Source organism: Oryzias latipes, chromosome 13 (genome assembly GCF_053564925.1).
Source record: "Oryzias latipes strain Hd-rR chromosome 13, Olatipes_Hd-rR_3.1".
Classification (NCBI taxonomy): Eukaryota; Metazoa; Chordata; class Actinopteri; order Beloniformes; family Adrianichthyidae; genus Oryzias; species Oryzias latipes.
In genome coordinates this window covers 28,602,117-28,620,147 of record NC_136249.1, presented here as the reverse complement: position 1 = coordinate 28,620,147, position 18,031 = coordinate 28,602,117, and the positions used below count along the sequence as shown (strand labels likewise).

Sequence of the window (18,031 nt, the reverse complement as noted above, 5' to 3'; positions counted from 1 at the left end):
TTTTCCCAATTCTCCTCTGGATCATCCAAACTTTAGACAGGTCTGTACATCTACTGGCTTTGGCAGGGGGACACCTCTGGCACTGAATAATTTGAGTCCCCGGTGGCGTAGTGTGTTACTGATGGTAGCCTTTGTTATTTTGGTCCCAGCTCTCTGCAGGTCATTCACTAGGTCCCCCAGTGTGGTTCTGGGATTTTTGCTTACCGTTTTTGTAATCATTTTGACCCCATAGGGTGAGATCTGCCAGGGAGCCCCAGATGGGAGGAGATCATCAGTGGTCTTCTATGCCTTCCATTTCCCAATAATTGCTCTCATACTTGATTTATTCAAACCAAGCTGCTTACCTACTGCAGATTCAGTCTTTCCAGCCTGATGCAGGTCAACAATTTTGTTTCTGGTGTCCTTAGACAGCTCTTTGGTCTTTGGCTACTGTTTGAGGTTGTGGATGGGTGTTTTTTTATATAAATAACAAGGTCAAACAGGTGCTAATACAGGTAACAACTGAAAGACAGAGGATCCTCTTAAAGAAAAAGTTACAGGTCTGCGAGAGCCAGAAATCTTGCTTGTTTGTAGGTGATCAAATACTTATTTTCCACCATAATTTGCAAATAAATTCTTTAAAAATCTGACGGTGTGATTTTCTGGATTTTTGTTCTCATTTAGCTGAGGAATACCTATAATGAAAATTACAGACCTCTCATCTTTTAAGTGGGAGAACTTGCACATCTGGTGGTAGACTAATACTTTTTTGCCCCACTGTTACTAGTTATGACTTCTAATAGAAGTGCCTCCACTCTGGGTTTAACACTGCTGTGAAACCGAAGGGATAGTGTTCAGCTGGATCAAGTCTTTAAATTTCCGTTCGCATCAGACTGGAACATTCCTAACAAAAACTTGTCTTTGAATCCACTCTAGTTATCTGAGGCTACATGCACACCTTCCATCTCAGCTAGCCACTCATCTCCCTTTGACTGCAGCATTTGCAAATAGAGCCCACATAGAGGACCCCCCCCCCCCCCCCCCCCCCCCGGTTAGAGGTGGGTTTGCGCTGTTATCTGGTCAGTTTAGACCACAATATAGGCTTGATGTGTCTGTACTTAAACCACAGGGAAACTTTTAGTTACAGAAATATAAATAAAATAAAGAACCTCAAACACCTGGGCGAACTGGTACAACATGAGATTTTTTCAATTGATTCCATTGGTCTTTCTTATATGTGACCAAAACAGTAGCACTCTAGAAGCCCTGTTCTTGCTTTTAACCTTACAGCCAAATTAGAAAACAAAACAAAAGAATTACTAAACTGAATATTTACTGAGTCAGTTTACATGCAGACCACATATCTGACTTCTTAAATTTTCTTATTTTCCCAAAGAAGAATTTTCCCATCGTGGGATAAATAGTCTTTTCTTATCTTTGCTGGATCATAGAAGTTATGGAAGACTGAGATATTGAACTACCACTTGGCATTAATCTCGAAAAGATGATCTTTTCTGCCATTATTCATGTTAATATATATTATTTTCTTGTAGTCTACCATCTGTGCATGTGTAAACAATAACAAGGAAACCAAAGTCATAAATCTACAACACAAAACCCAGAGAAGCATTTTATATCAAGGCAACTGCTGTTCATGGTGGAGTACAAACTGAGAACAGCAGCAACAAATACTTTATTTTGGAGAAACAATCCTTACCTAATAGCAACAATCATCTGCATAGACATGTTTACAATAAAACAGACAAGAATCGGTTTTGAAAGTAACCAAAAGATTGAAAGTTAGGTCATTACATTGGCCCTTCTCCATTATAATTCAATTGACTACAAAAAATACCAGGACTTTCTGGTGTTTCCACTTTCTTAGCCAACTTTCATTTTTCGGAACACTCCCGGTTATCCTGTTTTTAAGGGAGTATAAAAGTCAGAGTTTTTTTTTTTAAATTTTCCTCAATAGTGTAGGATCAAGCAGGAAAGCGTCTCCTTAATAAACTGGACAAACGGTGCAGTTTTGGTGCATTACACCACACAAAATGACAACTATGTAAACTCAAAAGCAAAACACAAACTCCTTACACAAACAGGGTTCACTGTACTTCAATTTAAACTTGATCCACTACAAGTTTAAATAAGCTTGAATTCTGACAAACAGAATTTATTCAGAGGCAATATTTAACATAAGCCAACAGGTTGTATGCACTTCAACAAACACCTATGCTGACGAACAATAGTAAAAATGTAAATGTTATCAATGGTCAGATTTGCCTAGTAAAGCTTTGCATTTTTTTGCATGTTTAAAAACTTGAATATTACAATTCTAGTGAATACAATGATAATTTCATGGCTCCTCTTTACAGCCCCCATTTTAGATCAAATAGATGAGACATGTTAGAGAGGTATGCTCTGATGAGCAAACGCATGAAAGGTTTATGCAGGTTTAGGTTTTAGGCAGAGAATTGGCAAACATTGACAGGTCTTTTAGTCCCTTAATGTTAAAAAAAAACAATTTAAATATTCTGATGCAAATCTCATTATGAACAGACTGGAAGTGTTACCAAGCAATGGGACAACAGCAGTTTGTGTAATGCTATGCTCCATTAAACTTAAACTAAAACAATGCAACAATTTTTTTTAAGTTCACATTTATGTCCAACTATTAAAAGGATAACTTTCCACCTGGTCTCAATCCAGCTGTCCCAACGCCAAGTAGACATGTGAGTCAAATAACCGGATAAGTTTAGGCTCCATTATGATGCCATGCTTGGACATATATGGGTCTGCAGTGAGTGAATGTGAACACATTGTTGCAGCGCTATAAACACAAGTCTGTCCTAATGCACGAGTGGAAACCTACTCACCTCACAGGTCTCCACACAGGCGCCAGAGATTTTTTACTCCTTGCTCTTCCAGTGTCCATGGGAAGTGTACATTAGAAATTATATACAAATGAAAAATATAAAATTCTATTCACTTTGCACAATGCCGAGATAGCATGCTTCATTTACAGGAAAATAACCGCACATTTGTGCTTGCAATTACGACAAAAAAAAAAAAAGAAAACAACTCGAAAGCACAGCTGCAGGGTTGGATCTATGAAGAGTCTTGAGCTGCATCTTGACTTCAAATTCTTACTGTGTGGCACATTCATTTGCCTTTGTTCTTTTCCAAGGTAGAAAATATGAATTTGTGAAACACTGCACGAGTCATTTCATGAGGAAGTATAATGAACAAATGTCCTCATTGTAGGATAGTTACAGTTCTATTTCTAAATGGGATGAAAGAGCTTAGCAGTTTAGGATTTTGTTACTTTAAGATTAAAGCATTTATGTGATTCCGTTTTTGTCTTAAAGTTAGAAAAGGCAGTTTACTTAAAGTACAATATCAAACCACTACTGGTAGGCCATAACAAGTAGAATTACAGGGTATTTAAAATGTATCAAAAACAGAAGGTTTATCCTTATAATATTTTGCCTTCTGTGCTGATGCAATGCGGTAAAAAGAAACCCCTTCAATCCTGCATCAGCACATACAGAATGTCCTGAGACTGGTGGTTCTCCACCCTTGTCTTCAGGGGCTGTTGATAATTTTGCCTCCCAGCTCTGACACAGCGTTATTTGTATCATTGTGGCTCAGTCTTTATGCTAAAAGACATTTAACATCTTTAAAAACACAATTAAACTAAAACCCTTTTTAAAGTATGCAAAAATAAATAAAAGTAATTAATCAATAGGAGGAGACACGAGGACAAATGTGTAAAGTATGTGTTACAGATCAATCTCAACTTATGAAAATACATTTCAAATATCTTTCAAATGAGAATTGGCGAAAATGTATGATACAGTGTAAGAAATAACTTCAAAATACTGTTAGGTAATATCAGTAAGAGGTTAAAAAAAAGTTGTTTTGGTATTTTGTCTTGCCAAGAGGTACGAAACAGCGTCATCCTGAGGTGATTAGTGGGAATTCACGTGTTCAGCAAGTAATTTTGGCTCAGAAACCGACCTAAACATGTTTAATTCAAGCTCAATGTAAAATGAATCATTTGTACCTAAAATGACCTGTGTTCAGACAGTTCCTGCTTTGAACAAGCTTTTGAACCAGCAGATTTTGTGGCTTTTAAATTAAAAAAAATTAAAAAACGTATTGCTAGTGAGGAAACATTGGAACAAAATTCAGTCATTTTAGATATATTTATTTCAGTGGTCTTTTGGGTGGCAGTGCTCATATGGAATTTGAACATGGTGCTCTATTATTTTTTTAATTAAAGGCTCCTTTCATTCTTTTATTTGGCCCCAATGACGAGAAAACAGAGGACTAGTTAAAAGTTAAAGCAAAATATCATTTAATGCCAGAAGCCTCAGGTGGCTGTTGTTTATGATCGTGGCATTAGGATCTGTTTGTTTTAGGGTTTTGTGTCCCTTCCGTCGAACAAAACTCTTTGCTGGCGTGAAAGAGGTTTTGCTCCTTGATGAGTGCTCCAGATCAATGGTAAAGTTCAAATGAACAGCAGTTGTAAAACCAACGCCACTGACCACGTGGGCGTGACGTTAAGAACAGAAACCATTAATCCAAAGTTGAAGTATACACAAGAGGCTGAGTGACCTGGTGGCCTGGATGTTCCCTGCAGAGCTGACGAGCCTAAGTAGGGGATTCCACTGCAACTAAGTAAGTAAGGTAAGTGCACTGAAGCAGAACGCTCAACATGCGAGGGTTGTACAGGTTCAGGGTTGATAAACACTGAGAAGTCTGTGACTTTAAAAACGGAATAAAACAAACAAGGAAAATGCTCTCACTGTTTTGATTTGAACATATTACTGTTTCCCAAAAGAAAAGAAAAAACTGATATTAGAAGCTTTATTTGAATCTATTGTGACCTTTACTTTCAACAAAAATTGATTGGAGATAACAATAACATAATTTCCCCCATTCATTCCCTTCTAGTTTATTTTTATAAAAAGATGACTAAATGAAAGATATGTGTACAAAGATGTTATTAGGTCTACAAATGAAGGAATACCTGCTGTTAAGTGTTTAAAGGGTCATCCATGGGGAGTTTGGATTGCTCTTTTCAAACAAGCACAAAGTAGTGACTGTAGTTTTGCAGCTGACGATGCAGTTTGTGACAATCATTCAATGTATCACTATTTAGAGGTTCATAACACGGGTACTGAGAGCTGCTTTGTGTACCATAATGCATGGATACCCTTTCCAAAATAATATTTTTTTCTGCTCGATAAACATTTTGAAAAAACATGAAAAGTGAAAATCCTAAATTCACTCTTCTGTGAAGTGTCCAGTAATAGGTTGGTTTGGCTTACCTTGTCTTGAACTTTGACACTCCTCTTCCAAAATTAGACCTTAAACTCCCACGAGACGGAAATGGTGACATAAACCCGAGCACAAGGCTTGAACACAGTTTGTTCCAGGTTAAATCAGTCTGTTGAGCAGTTTGGCTGGTTATGAAATAATTCTGTTGAATACTTTTATTAAGGTCACTTTGGTTGATCAATGTTGCAAGTCTTCACACACAGGAAGGATTAGATTTGATTTTGGACTCATTCTTCTAGCTGCCTTTATTTATTGTGGTTAGTATTAAATTGACATCTCATTTTTTTTAAATAAAAACGAATATTTCTAACCAAATTTGGCCAATAGAATTTTAGCAATTTAGTCATATTTTCAGTATTATGACTAAAAACTTGCAATTGGTAGTAAAACTAAAAAGGAAAAACTCCAAATACACACTGCCAACACACAAGTCCAAACATTCTTGATGAGAGTTCAGCAGCTGTTGCAGAATACAGAAAAAAGATCAATGCTTCCCTGCACACATACCACAGTGATTAAAGTTTTTTTAATTCCCACTTTATTTAAATAGCTTGGATGATATTGTACAAGATTACTGAGTGAAGGTGCAAATATTTTTGCAAGAAAGAAAGAAGAAATGGCTTAACAAAGATGACCAAATCCAAATTTCTACCAGCAGAGGAGCCCATCTGAATAGTGGATACCATTAACCTTTTTTGGAACAAAAAACTACTTGTCAACACTAAAACCATCAAACATTGAGCTAAACCAAAATAAAAACTGCAGTTATTGTTCAAATCTGATTAATATGAGGGGTCTTTTGTATTTACCAAAACATTTGATTTATGTTAAAGACCCCCCACTAATGAAAATCATGTTTTTGAGTCTTTGACATGTACTTGTGGCATTTTTCTTCTAAAAGAGAACAAATGTAAACAGAAGAAATTTTATCTTTCCATTTCTCAGTATTTCTACTTTTAAAGCGATGTCAATCGAGTTGTCACAAAGATCCACTGTTTGAATCAATGAGCCTTTGTGATGTCAGAACGGCTCAAGAGCCAATGTGAAAGCTCCCTGATCTGCCTTGTCCAGCGTGGACCAGCTCAGGTGCGAGAGAAAAGAAGATGGCACATTGCTGCAGTCTCTGCATGTATTTTAAGTGAGTCCAAGGCTGGATTTTATTGTTGGATTAAACTTAAAGTTATAGTTCCTTGCCCCCCTTCAACCAACAGTCGCCGTGACGGGCTCTGGAAAACCCGGTCCCTCGAATAGGAACAGCTGGCTCAAAACATGGATGGGAGTTCAGGAGAACTATCGGATCGATCCACCAGGTGTGTATTCTACCTGCTGTCACATGTCCAAAGTTTAGTCCCTGATTGGTTGAAGTGACGCAGCACCAGCGTCCAGCGTCTTCACCAGCGTCCACATTGTTTTCTTTACTCTGGCACTCAGTTCAAATCACGCTGCTGCAAGACCTTAGCGCCGCACCTGAACCATTGACTTAACACTGAAACTGTCTGCATCTGCCACGCGAATCAGCAACAGAGAACACTACAAATCTAATTTAAACCTAAAACAAGCACATAAATTATTTAATGTTTTATATTTGCTGCCTTTTTAAAAAAAATAAATATGCAAATTATTATTTAATATATGTAGGTCAATCACATCAAGTGATTGTTTTCCAGCATTTATTTCTTTAAGAATATACAAAATGAAGTCATTCAGAAAGGCTCCACCACTTGTAAAGTTAAAATAATTTATTTGTGTTTACAGCCTCGAGAAGGATTGCAAAACAATCTCTCCCTGAGGCAATAAATTCATCAAAATAAAAGGATTAAAATAAAACATATTTAAGGACTGCATAAGCATTACCTGAACAAGAGTACTGACACCGTCATCTGGAACCCCTTCCAGCACCCCGTTTACAGCTGCCTGGTGGTTGAGTTCCTTGCCAAACTTCCACTCTAGATCAATGAAACATGACGGACCAAATAAGGTAAAACACATATTCTATCCATTCAAACAAGTGCTTAGGTTATGTTAAAATAATTTTCTACCTGGATTAAGAGTCTCTGCATCCAGCATACCCCCTTCCCGATAGCTCTCCAACTCCTCGACTTTCACTTTGCTCCAGGGAATGTAACAAACGCCGCGTTCCACATCCCAAAACTTTTTGTGTGCTGATTTTATACCTTTGTTTAAAGCCCAAGCAATCTAAACGAAAAACACACACATACTCATCAACTGTCCGTTACATGGTTCATAACCTGAATAAAGCTTGTAATGTAAATCCAATCAAAGAATCCACATACCTTCACAGGCTTCTGGTTGACTTTATAAGACCCTCGACTGAGTTTTTTCAAAGCTGTATATGCATCTTGTCTGTGAACCATGACAATGTAGGCACAACCCCTTGGAGGTATCATCTAAAAACAAAAGTAAAATAAAAATAATTAACATTAGTATTTAAAAATATACATATCCTACATACAGATCCTGTAAATCTATTGCAACTCAAACAAAAATGTTACATACCGTTATACTACATATATCTAATTATATTTTTTAACCCTTGTGCTAACTTAGATGACCCCACCCTTACTTTGACGTGTTCTCCCTACCATGACAAAGGTGGAAAGATTTCATGTAATCCATGGACACCACTGAAGATCACAAATCATTGAAGAAAAAAGGTTCAGAGCACTGTCTAGTGGGTCTAGATGACCCAACTCCCAATGTTAAAGTGCCTAGGATAGCACAAGGGTTAATAAAACTTCACTGCCCATCTACTGGTACTGTATTCCAATATGGCAAAATACTTAACTATTTTTGTAGAGATACAGGCCATAGGGATAGTCAAACATTCAACATACAATCAATCTACTAAATCAACATTATTACATTTCTAAGATCTTGTTAGTTTTAATAATGCATAGTATACAAAGTTCAAATAAGTTTTGACCAAAAAACAGTTGGTATTAAATGAGATTGAATGATCTCTGGAATGAGGATATGTTTAGAAAACAGGCAGCAAGAACTAGTTTAAATGTAACTGTGTTTCTGTTGAAGGTGTAAAACTGTGGAAGAACTGTACAGGTGATGTCAAGAGATGCCGCTCCATATTTTGAGACTTTTTAAACTCTGTTAGTGATAAATATTGGAGAGAAACCAGAATTTATTTTTTGTATCAAGATTCAAGGTTTTATTGCCGTTTGCACATAAAGTACATCGGAATTTTTCTTTGGCATCTCTCAGGTCAAGATGAACATAGAAAAGGACAAAATTTAAAAAGAAATAAAATAAAATAAGACAACAAGAGTACAAAGTATAAAATATAAATAAATATGAATATTGCAGTGTCCCAATCTTACAGAAGAATTATTAATATATGTGAACATTTTTCATAAAACCATAATCTATGTTAAAATGTATCTACGGTAACCGTCACTTACAGGTAGACAGAAATGCAAATAGGCTAGGGCAATAAGCCATGGCTTCAGCCCATACCTGTTGTATTGTTTTTTTGTTGACGTGATTACATTTGTACAACTGAACTACACAGCACAAACTGTGAAGTTTGATGCAAATGAATACATACAAACTGACCAAGAAAACAAAATCTCTTTCTCTCTCCGACACTTTTTTATTTTTTTACTTACATGGATAGACTCAATCTGGCCAAACTCCTCCAAAAGGGATGTTACATCCGACTGCTGAGTTTTCTTGTCAAGCTGTCCAACCCAAAGTGTAGTACTGCAAACTAGGAATATTAAAAAAAATGATTAAAATCCCCCAGCAGTACTATATGGATAGTTCTATGATGGCACATACCGCTGAGTGTTTGACTCTTTATGCTGGGGAGACCCTTCTGTCTACGTTCTCGGTCTTTCTCGCTTTGATTCCTGTCCTGAGAATTGGAGTGGGATCTCCAGTGTCGCTCTCTGGAACGAGAGCCTCTGTGTCTTGATCTCTCTGAGCGAGATGAAGATCTTGATCTTTTCCTTGGAGATCTGAAACACAATTTAAATTAGTTGAACGTGAGAAAATGAGCTGTTAACTATGAGAGGCTTTTTGACTAAGAGTGGCTAAAACATTTTCAACTTTTATTAATTTCATACAAAGCAAATAGAGAACTGCTTTGCTGTGTAATTCATGCATATCAACTACATAAAATCAAACAAAGAAGGTTCAGAATGAAATAAATGAACAACAACTTTACACCCAAATGAAAAAACAAAGCAGCTGGTAGAAGCTGCCTTGTTTTTGGATGCTTAACAGTATAATAATATAATACATGCTTTCCCTGCCTTAAATATACAAGCACAAAACGCCAAACAATCAGCCTAAACAAAATTTGCAAACAATTGTTTTCTGATTACTCATTTGTCTTATGAAAACTGCTGCGTTTCTGCTAATTTGTGACAATGTGGTGCAAGTCTAAAGAGGATGCCATTAGATGTGAAATGATTTGTTTTCAGACGGGAAAAAAAACAGAATTTCAATGCAAAAAATGTCACTAATATTCATTATTTTGCTCCAAAAACCATTTTAAACCCCATTCACATGCTTTTAGACTGGACAACATCGCCTTGTAGGACCACAGGTTTTACCTGGAACGACTTCTGGATCTGGATCTCTTGCCATAACCTCTGCGTCTGCCTTCCCTTCTATGCCTTTCAACAGAACTTTCCTTAAAAAAAAAAAATTTAACAGCAAGTTTAATGAGTTAAATCCACTTTAAGTCATGAATTACATTTAAATACAAAGAGTGCTAAGTAAATATTTTTTAACGCCAGTTGAGAAAACAATTTACAAGCTTTGTGTGTTAAGGAACAGTTTTCACTAATCTTTTACTTAAACCTTTTTTTTAGTAATAAGTAAGAATCATAAAGTAGTCACAGAAATATCTTGGTTTGGAAGTGTTGGGAACATTATTACTAACCTTTGTTTGCAGGTAATTGTCGTGAGAATGGTATCCATCTGGTATCAAATGACGTTCAACGTGACTTCCTCCAAATTGCTAAAGGATGACAAAAAGAAAGTCAACAACAAAATCATTTTCTTAAATGATTTTCAGAACACAAAGTCCTTTGCTAAAGGGTCTGATCTTTTTGTGTAAAGCTACTAGTTTCTATTCTTCTATGCTTCGATTTAATTTTCCAGCAAAACAGAAAATGACCTTTATTTCTGCCGTGTCCCCCATCACACCATGAAAGTCTGTTCCAGCTCCCTGGTCTGAAAACCGTCTCAACAAGCTTTCAGAAAGGCTTCTGTTGAGACAAAACCCATTAAAAAAGCCGATTTAATGACTTTATTACACACACACACATCATAAAATATAGATCTCTAACAGAAAAGTTAATTATTAAATAAAACATAAGAAAAAAATCCTAGCAGACACTATAAAATTTCCTAATGATACCAATTGCTTAAAAAAAAAGCAAAAAAAAAAATCATAAACAGTAAAACATAAACATAGTTTAAATGCTGATCAAATAAGATTATTGCAGTTAGAAGCTAAGGTTAATAAAATGTCTAGCTTGTGTTTGTGTCCTTGTATGTATTGTGTTAGTAATTCCAATCCATTCCTATAAGAATCAACAGTCACAACAAAATATTTCTTAATTAAAACCAAGTCTGCAAATGATGATGGCACATCAATTTACCAACATCCAAGTGACTGTAAACCATTCAGGCTGAGAATTTCATCAGCCTGCTAGAGCATTTTAAACAGTAAAAATAAAGTTATAGTTTTAACACAACAGCAACACGGTTTTAATTATTTCAAGGAAGTGTGACTTTTCATTGTCACCTACAAATAACATACAAAAACAGCGTTCACCTCTAAATATTGTCATAGAAAAAAATTAAATACTGTCATTTAGAGAAGAACAGTAAGTGTGGATTTGTGTCAATATGCTGTCATTCTGACTTATGACAATTTCCATTATAAAGTGGTAATGGACACCAACATTTAAGAAAAAGTCACACCGACAGTGGTCAACTACAGTCCTGATTAGGCATGACAAGATAAACCTGATTAACACACAACAAAGCTGTCTTTTGAAAGGCACAAGATATTGTGTTAAACACCTCAGCAACTAGGAAAATAAGTAAATAGTAAGACTAGAGAAGCCATAAACACACATATATACAAATGGATGTGATGCTGACCATAGCACTTAATGCTGCCTATGGGAATAACAAAATGTGGGAACATTGAAGAGTCACAATCAAAAACTCAGAAGGGAAAAATAAAACTGCAATGCAGGACAAGACATAGTTATGCTACATTCTGTTCAGCTGTGGAGCAAATGGGAAAATAGAAATCTCAATAAAACCCCAAAAAAAGCACAAATTAAAAGACCCATGAAAGAAAAATGTTAAAGTTTAACAAAGTCTGAATGGCCAAAATGTGAAGAATATTAGAGTAGCCAACAGTCATGTGGACTCTCAAGGTTCAAACCTTGGTAAAACAAATAAATAAATAAGTCCAGCATAAAGGCCCGTACACACCGGGACGAATTTCGCCCGCGATTTTCGCCGACGTTTAACGCCTCGTGACTAAACAAAGGGCACCAATGTGAGTGTGCACACCGACGCGAAAAAACGCCACGCGTCAAAGCGTCACTTTTTAAAAACCGCCACGGGTTCGTTTTTTTGGTTTGACGCACCGCATCGAAAACTATACGATCAATGAGAACAGCGCTTTTGCACACGTGTCTGGAGCTTCTGAAGTTACAGTAAAACACAACTTGGGGGCGCTCAAACATCAAACTGCCTTTCTGAGCACATATACCAGCGAAGAAGATAGACGCCAAGTAGCGTCTACACTGCCACGACGAAATAATGACGGACATTTTAAAATATCCCCGAACCAAGCACCAGTTGGAGCAACTGGTGCTTGAAATATTAATGTTTTCTTTGTATTATTCTGACAAGCGCGTAAATACTTGCTCTCTTCTTCTGAGCCAAAAGCGACTTTAAGAAGTGTAAAGTTGCGGAGCGCCTATGGAAGCGATTATGTAGCATAAATAAAAAGCAAAGTCAAAACCAGAAATACTTTTTCATTTTCAAAATGAAGCTGCATTTTTTGACTCAAAAATATAATGAAAAAGCAATCCACCAAAATGCTTTTTCATTTCCTTCCTCAACACAGCTTATTCTGTCACTTAATTAAAATTAAAATGAAAATGGTATTTGACATTTCATTTTCAAACAGTTCTCTGGTAAATGTGTAGCATAATTCATTTAGAAATGTCTAATTTGACCATTAAAATGGATTAATAGAAATGCTTTTTAATTTTCAAAATGAAGCTGCATTTTTTGACTCAAAATTAAAAAGAAAAAGCAATATTTCAAAATGCTTTTTCATTTCCTTCCTCAATACAGCTTATTCTGTCACTTAATTAAAATGATAAAGAAAATGGTATTTGACATTTCATTTTCAAAAAGGTCCCTGGTAAATGTGTACCAAAATTCATTTAGAAATGTCTCATTTGACAATTAAAATGGATTAACAGAAATGCTTTTTAATTTTCAAAATGTAGCTGCATTTTTTGACTCAAAATTAAAAAGAAAAAGCAATATTTCAAAATGCTTTTTCATTTTATACCTAAAACCGCTTATTCTGTGTCATAATTCAAACGAAAATGCAAAGAGGGGATTGCATTTGCATTTTAACATCCACCCCGCGCTAGTTGTCACAATATTCAATTCGAAAAAGCATTAGCAGAGGGGAGGCGGGGCGATGACGTCACTGCTTTCTCCGTGTGTCCGGCTACTGACAGGCGCACACACACGCACCAGGAGCAGACTGTGTTAGCGGCAGAGACGAGGATTTTGTGATGGTTGTGAACTTCTGATGAGTTTCCACAGCTTCTCAGGACTAAGTAACTGCATGTCCGCCTTCTGCGGTCCTCCTCCTGACGCACCGCGGACAAGCTTTGTTCTTCGGACCGCCAGCTGCCTTCGCACAGCGGAGCGCGAAGCTCCCGACGATCGCTGAAGGCGGAAATGCTGCTACGATCTGAGAAACCATCATATGAATTTGTGTTTCCAGTGGTGTCCAGAACAAAATAAAGACTGATGTAATTCACAGATATTTACACATTTATATGCAGCTTTGCGGTGAATTTGCTGTTTGATTTATTAAGATCCAGGAATCCAGGTTTGAGCTGGCCAGGTCCAGCGGTTTTTGAACAGGACCCGGTTTTACGTAATCTTAATATGAAAAATGCAGCAGAATGTTCCTTTAGCTCCCTCGCGAATCAGAAGCTGTGAATCGTAAGCCAACTTTAGCGTCGTCTGACCGCACGGATTTAAAAACATATAATCGAGCAGAGCAGGCCGTAAAATATTAGCATAACTGTAATAAAAGCACATTATGAAGATAGTCTCCTGCAGCTTCGCGCTGAGTGAGTGTTTTTGGTCCAACCAGCAACGTTTAGCATCGAGAAATCTGCTGTCAGATGATGGAGCTCCAGCTGTCATCGAACAGCAAATTCACCGCGAAGCTGCAGATAAATGTGTAAATATCTGTGAATTACATCAGTCTTTATTTTGTTCTGGACACCACTGGAAACACAAATTCATATGATGGTTTCTCAGATCGTAGCAGCATTTCCGCCTTCAGCGATCGTCGGGAGCTTCGCGCTCCGCTGTGCGAAGGCAGCTGGCGGTCCGAAGAACAAAGCTTGTCCGCGGTGCGTCAGGAGGAGGACCGCAGAAGGCGGACATGCAGTTACTTAGTCCTGAGAAGCTGTGGAAACTCATCAGAAGTTCACAACCATCACAAAACCCTCGTCTCTGCCGCTAACACAGTCTGCTCCTGGTGCGCGTGTGTGCGTCAGTCAGCAGCCGGACACACGGAGAAAGCAGTGACGTCATCGCCCCGCCTCCCCTCTGCTAATGCCTTTTCGAAATGAATATTGTGACAAGGTGCGCGGGGTGGATGTTAAAATGCAAATGCAATCCCCTCTTTGCATTTTCGTTTGAATTATGACACAGAATAAGCGGTTTTAAGTATAAAATGAAAAAGCATTTTGAAATATTGCTTTTTCTTTTTAATTTTGAGTCAAAAAATGCAGCTACATTTTGAAAATTAAAAAGCATTTCTGTTAATCCATTTTAATTGTCAAATGAGACATTTCTAAATGAATTTTGGTACACATTTACCAGGGACCTTTTTGAAAATGAAATGTCAAATACCATTTTCTTTATCATTTTAATTAAGTGACAGAATAAGCTGTATTGAGGAAGGAAATGAAAAAGCATTTTGAAATATTGCTTTTTCTTTTTAATTTTGAGTCAAAAAATGCAGCTTCATTTTGAAAATTAAAAAGCATTTCTATTAATCCATTTTAATGGTCAAATTAGACATTTCTAAATGAATTATGCTACACATTTACCAGAGAACTGTTTGAAAATGAAATGTCAAATACCATTTTCATTTTAATTTTAATTAAGTGACAGAATAAGCTGTGTTGAGGAAGGAAATGAAAAAGCATTTTGGTGGATTGCTTTTTCATTATATTTTTGAGTCAAAAAATGCAGCTTCATTTTGAAAATGAAAAAGCATTTCTGGTTTTGACTTTGCTTTTTATTTATGCTACATAATCGCTTCCATAAGCGCCACCTTATGTACAGGAGTATTTCTGTTTTATATTAAGCGCCATCTAATGTCAGGGAATGAAATTGCATGTTCGCTCGGCTCATCGTCAGCGAAAATCGCCTGGGTGTGAACACAAAAAATTCACAAAACCGCAAAAGGTGAACTGCAATGTAGCCATGGAGCACTGTACAGAAATTAGAGAGAAAAAAAACCCCAGGAACATCAGTAAGCACATTGACATGCATTAACTCAAACTCACTGTAATTGATTGTTGTCCTCTGAAACTTGCATGTCCTCTGGGTCATCATCATAGTCAAATCGATCAAGCAGTTTCTGAGGAAATACATGTTACACAATTAAATACATCAAAAGGAAAATCTTTTTTTTTTGTTTAAATCAAAGAGCTTTGCTATTACCTCTGCCAAAGAACTTTTATTTGCACTTCGGCCACTACATTGGTTGAGTTTGGAAACTGGCATCATTGGTGGGCTGGGTAAATTGTTAGTGTTTACAGTAGATGCATCTGCTTGCTGAAGGTTCTGAAGCATCCTCTGTAACTGGCGGGGAACAAAAAGAAGAAGAAATATAAGTTTTACAATTTAAGTCAGACGGCTGATGTGTTATTGTCAATAACTTCTTACTTCCTGACAGTGGGGGGATTGAAGCAGCTGTGCCACAGCAGCTAAGGCATCAGATGTGGGTAGTTGGGGTTCATCAGCTAAAACAGAGGCATTACCGACCAAAGGTTCTGCATCCTTTTGTGGGGCAACAGGAACTGTTCAGGGACAAAAAATATATCTTAAAGAGGTTTTAAAAAGATACCACCAATCAATAAACCGGGTTTTTCTACACTAAGAGTTACTATTTTAGAAATTCTGTAATAACATCATTTGTAGATTTACTACCTCCAAGTGTGGGAGACGATGTAGTGACAGAAGCAGCCATGTCCATCAAAGGCTGAAGAATGTTCATCTCAAACACACCATTCTTCTGCCACAGGTTCAGGACACGCAGTATTTTGTTCTGATGAGATAAAAAAAAAGTCACTTTTTTATTTTATTTATATTTAGCTAAACTGACGCACTCTGAAAAAGAAAGGAAGTACCTTATCATCCTCTGGACATAGAAAAAGGTAATGGAAGGTATCTGCAAAGTTCTTCAAGAACCTGGGTCCGAAAACATCCTTTTCAACACCAAACTGGTGACGGGATTGTCGAACAATGGAATCAACAACATATAATCCGGGAACTTTTAATTCTGGCTTGCACTGAAAAACAATGAAACAAAAATTTTAATCATTTACTTCATGTTGCTTGCTGTGGTTTATATGAAAAAAAATTCATGTTTAAAATGAGTGTATTTAAATGTTTGACCATCATTTGCCAATGCAATACCTTCTTGATGAACTTCTCAACAATCTGAACAACATGTTTGTAAAGCTGTTAAAGAAAAATAAGTCAGATTAGTACAGTGTGTTCAATTTTTTTCAAATATATCTACAACACTTAAAAACGGAATGGAAATGTAACTCGTGTAAATATATATCTCCATCTCTCGTGTGAACATATCTCATGTAAAACGAAAATAATAATAGAAAAAACAAGACATTTACCTTTATTGCTTTAATAGCTGCTTTAGTTACAGACATCATTTTAGCTCGGGATATTGGGGGCTTCATGTCAATCATGGAGAACAGCTGGGGGATATTGAAGAAAACATTTATTTTTGTCCAGTTAAAAACAGAAAAACACGAAAAAGCACAAACACTGTCAAGGTCCCTAGTGGTTGGTGTGGGTTTCTTCTTCAGCGCACACATTTAAAAAACAAACGTAATTCAAACAATTGTACTAAAATATGCCCCGACGACGTTAATAAAGAGTTGTTTATTCTCCCTACTTTCATTAGAGTAGGTAATCGTTATTGTGTAACATCTGCGTACAGACTGCCTAGGCTGCGGCGGCCTTGTTGTCTCACTGGACGTTACGCAAATTCTAAAGCTGCTGATTAAACATTACAAACTTACAACAGTAATATATATATTAAAATAATTAAACGAGAAAGGGGTTTTGTGTGTTCGAGTATGAAGCAGAAACCGCAAACTCCGAACTAAACTATGAAATTAGAAGTTAGCTTCAAGGTTAGCTAACAGATTTAGCATCAGATACCGGAACACTAGTAAAGTTTACCTCCATGTTGAATGCGTTGACTGCCTCCATCACTCTAAGTTAATGTTGAAAACAGGTCGATTATAGCGCTCTTTTAGGTGACTCTAACACAAAGATAAACATTTAAATAAATGTTCCAATTAAAAAACTAGCGCTAGAACAACTGTGTCGAACATATACATTTGGATAGCCACGCTAGGAGGATCTTTGCTTAGCAGCAGCCTTTCGCGGCCTTGGACTGTTCCACTCTGAAAATGTCGAGGGCAAATTACGTTAAAGTCAACATGTGGGATGGTACGTTCCAGGATCACTGAGAGGAGAGTTCAAAAATAATTTTAGAAACGCTTGAAAGAAACTTTTTTTTTTTTTAATATTTATTTTAAAGTTATTTTCAGGCATCCTTTCATCTATTTTTCAAATGGACCGTTATTTAAAAAAAAAAAAAAAAAAAAAAAAAACAGAAATGACTATTTTTTTCAACAAACTTTATTTTACATTTTTCAACTTACAGAAATTAACAGTCACTTGCACAATACACGATTGTTAATATCAAACACACATATAAGATCGAAAAAAACAGAAATGACGAGTAACAACTAACTGCATCAAGACAAACGCGGGGGGGGGGGGGGGGGGGGTAAATGTAAAATACAACCAAAATAAAAGTAAAATTATGCCTGACAAAGGTAGGAGAGATGACAGGTTTCAACCGCGTTTTCTGTTAGGTTTCTTTTTTTACCTTTCTTTCTTTTAATGTAATCTCTGGAAAGTAATACTAATAGTAAAGACCTTTGGTGTTTTCTTGTTAAATTCAATTTGATAGTATTTCTTGTTAGTAAAATCAAGAAATTTATCAAATAGAATAGTAAAAATGTTTTGGTTTTGATTATCAGTAAAACCAAACAGCATGTTTATTCGTGTCAAGAAAATAAATATGTAGTTAAAT

The 18,031-nt window shown here is 36.5% G+C and overlaps 1 protein-coding gene across 1 annotated transcript in view; it reads right to left on the bottom strand.

Moving 5' to 3' along the window:
• The window catches only part of LOC101174611 (SR-related and CTD-associated factor 4), a 29,903-nt gene extending 12,553 nt beyond the window's left edge, over positions 1 to 17,350 (bottom strand). The window contains exons 1-16 of the mRNA XM_011482333.4: positions 17,107 to 17,350; positions 16,533 to 16,616; positions 16,315 to 16,359; positions 16,026 to 16,187; positions 15,826 to 15,943; positions 15,562 to 15,695; positions 15,337 to 15,477; positions 15,180 to 15,253; positions 10,487 to 10,577; positions 10,250 to 10,327; positions 9,918 to 9,997; positions 9,139 to 9,317; positions 8,967 to 9,067; positions 7,620 to 7,733; positions 7,365 to 7,521; positions 7,180 to 7,271 (exon numbers count right to left, since the gene is read on the bottom strand). Of these exons, the coding sequence (XP_011480635.1) occupies positions 7,180 to 7,271; positions 7,365 to 7,521; positions 7,620 to 7,733; positions 8,967 to 9,067; positions 9,139 to 9,317; positions 9,918 to 9,997; positions 10,250 to 10,327; positions 10,487 to 10,577; positions 15,180 to 15,253; positions 15,337 to 15,477; positions 15,562 to 15,695; positions 15,826 to 15,943; positions 16,026 to 16,187; positions 16,315 to 16,359; positions 16,533 to 16,616; positions 17,107 to 17,136 (1,680 nt within the window). The 5' untranslated portion in view covers positions 17,137 to 17,350. The remainder of the gene's footprint in view (positions 1 to 7,179; positions 7,272 to 7,364; positions 7,522 to 7,619; positions 7,734 to 8,966; positions 9,068 to 9,138; positions 9,318 to 9,917; positions 9,998 to 10,249; positions 10,328 to 10,486; positions 10,578 to 15,179; positions 15,254 to 15,336; positions 15,478 to 15,561; positions 15,696 to 15,825; positions 15,944 to 16,025; positions 16,188 to 16,314; positions 16,360 to 16,532; positions 16,617 to 17,106) is intronic.
• Positions 17,351 to 18,031: the final 681 nt, after the last annotated feature.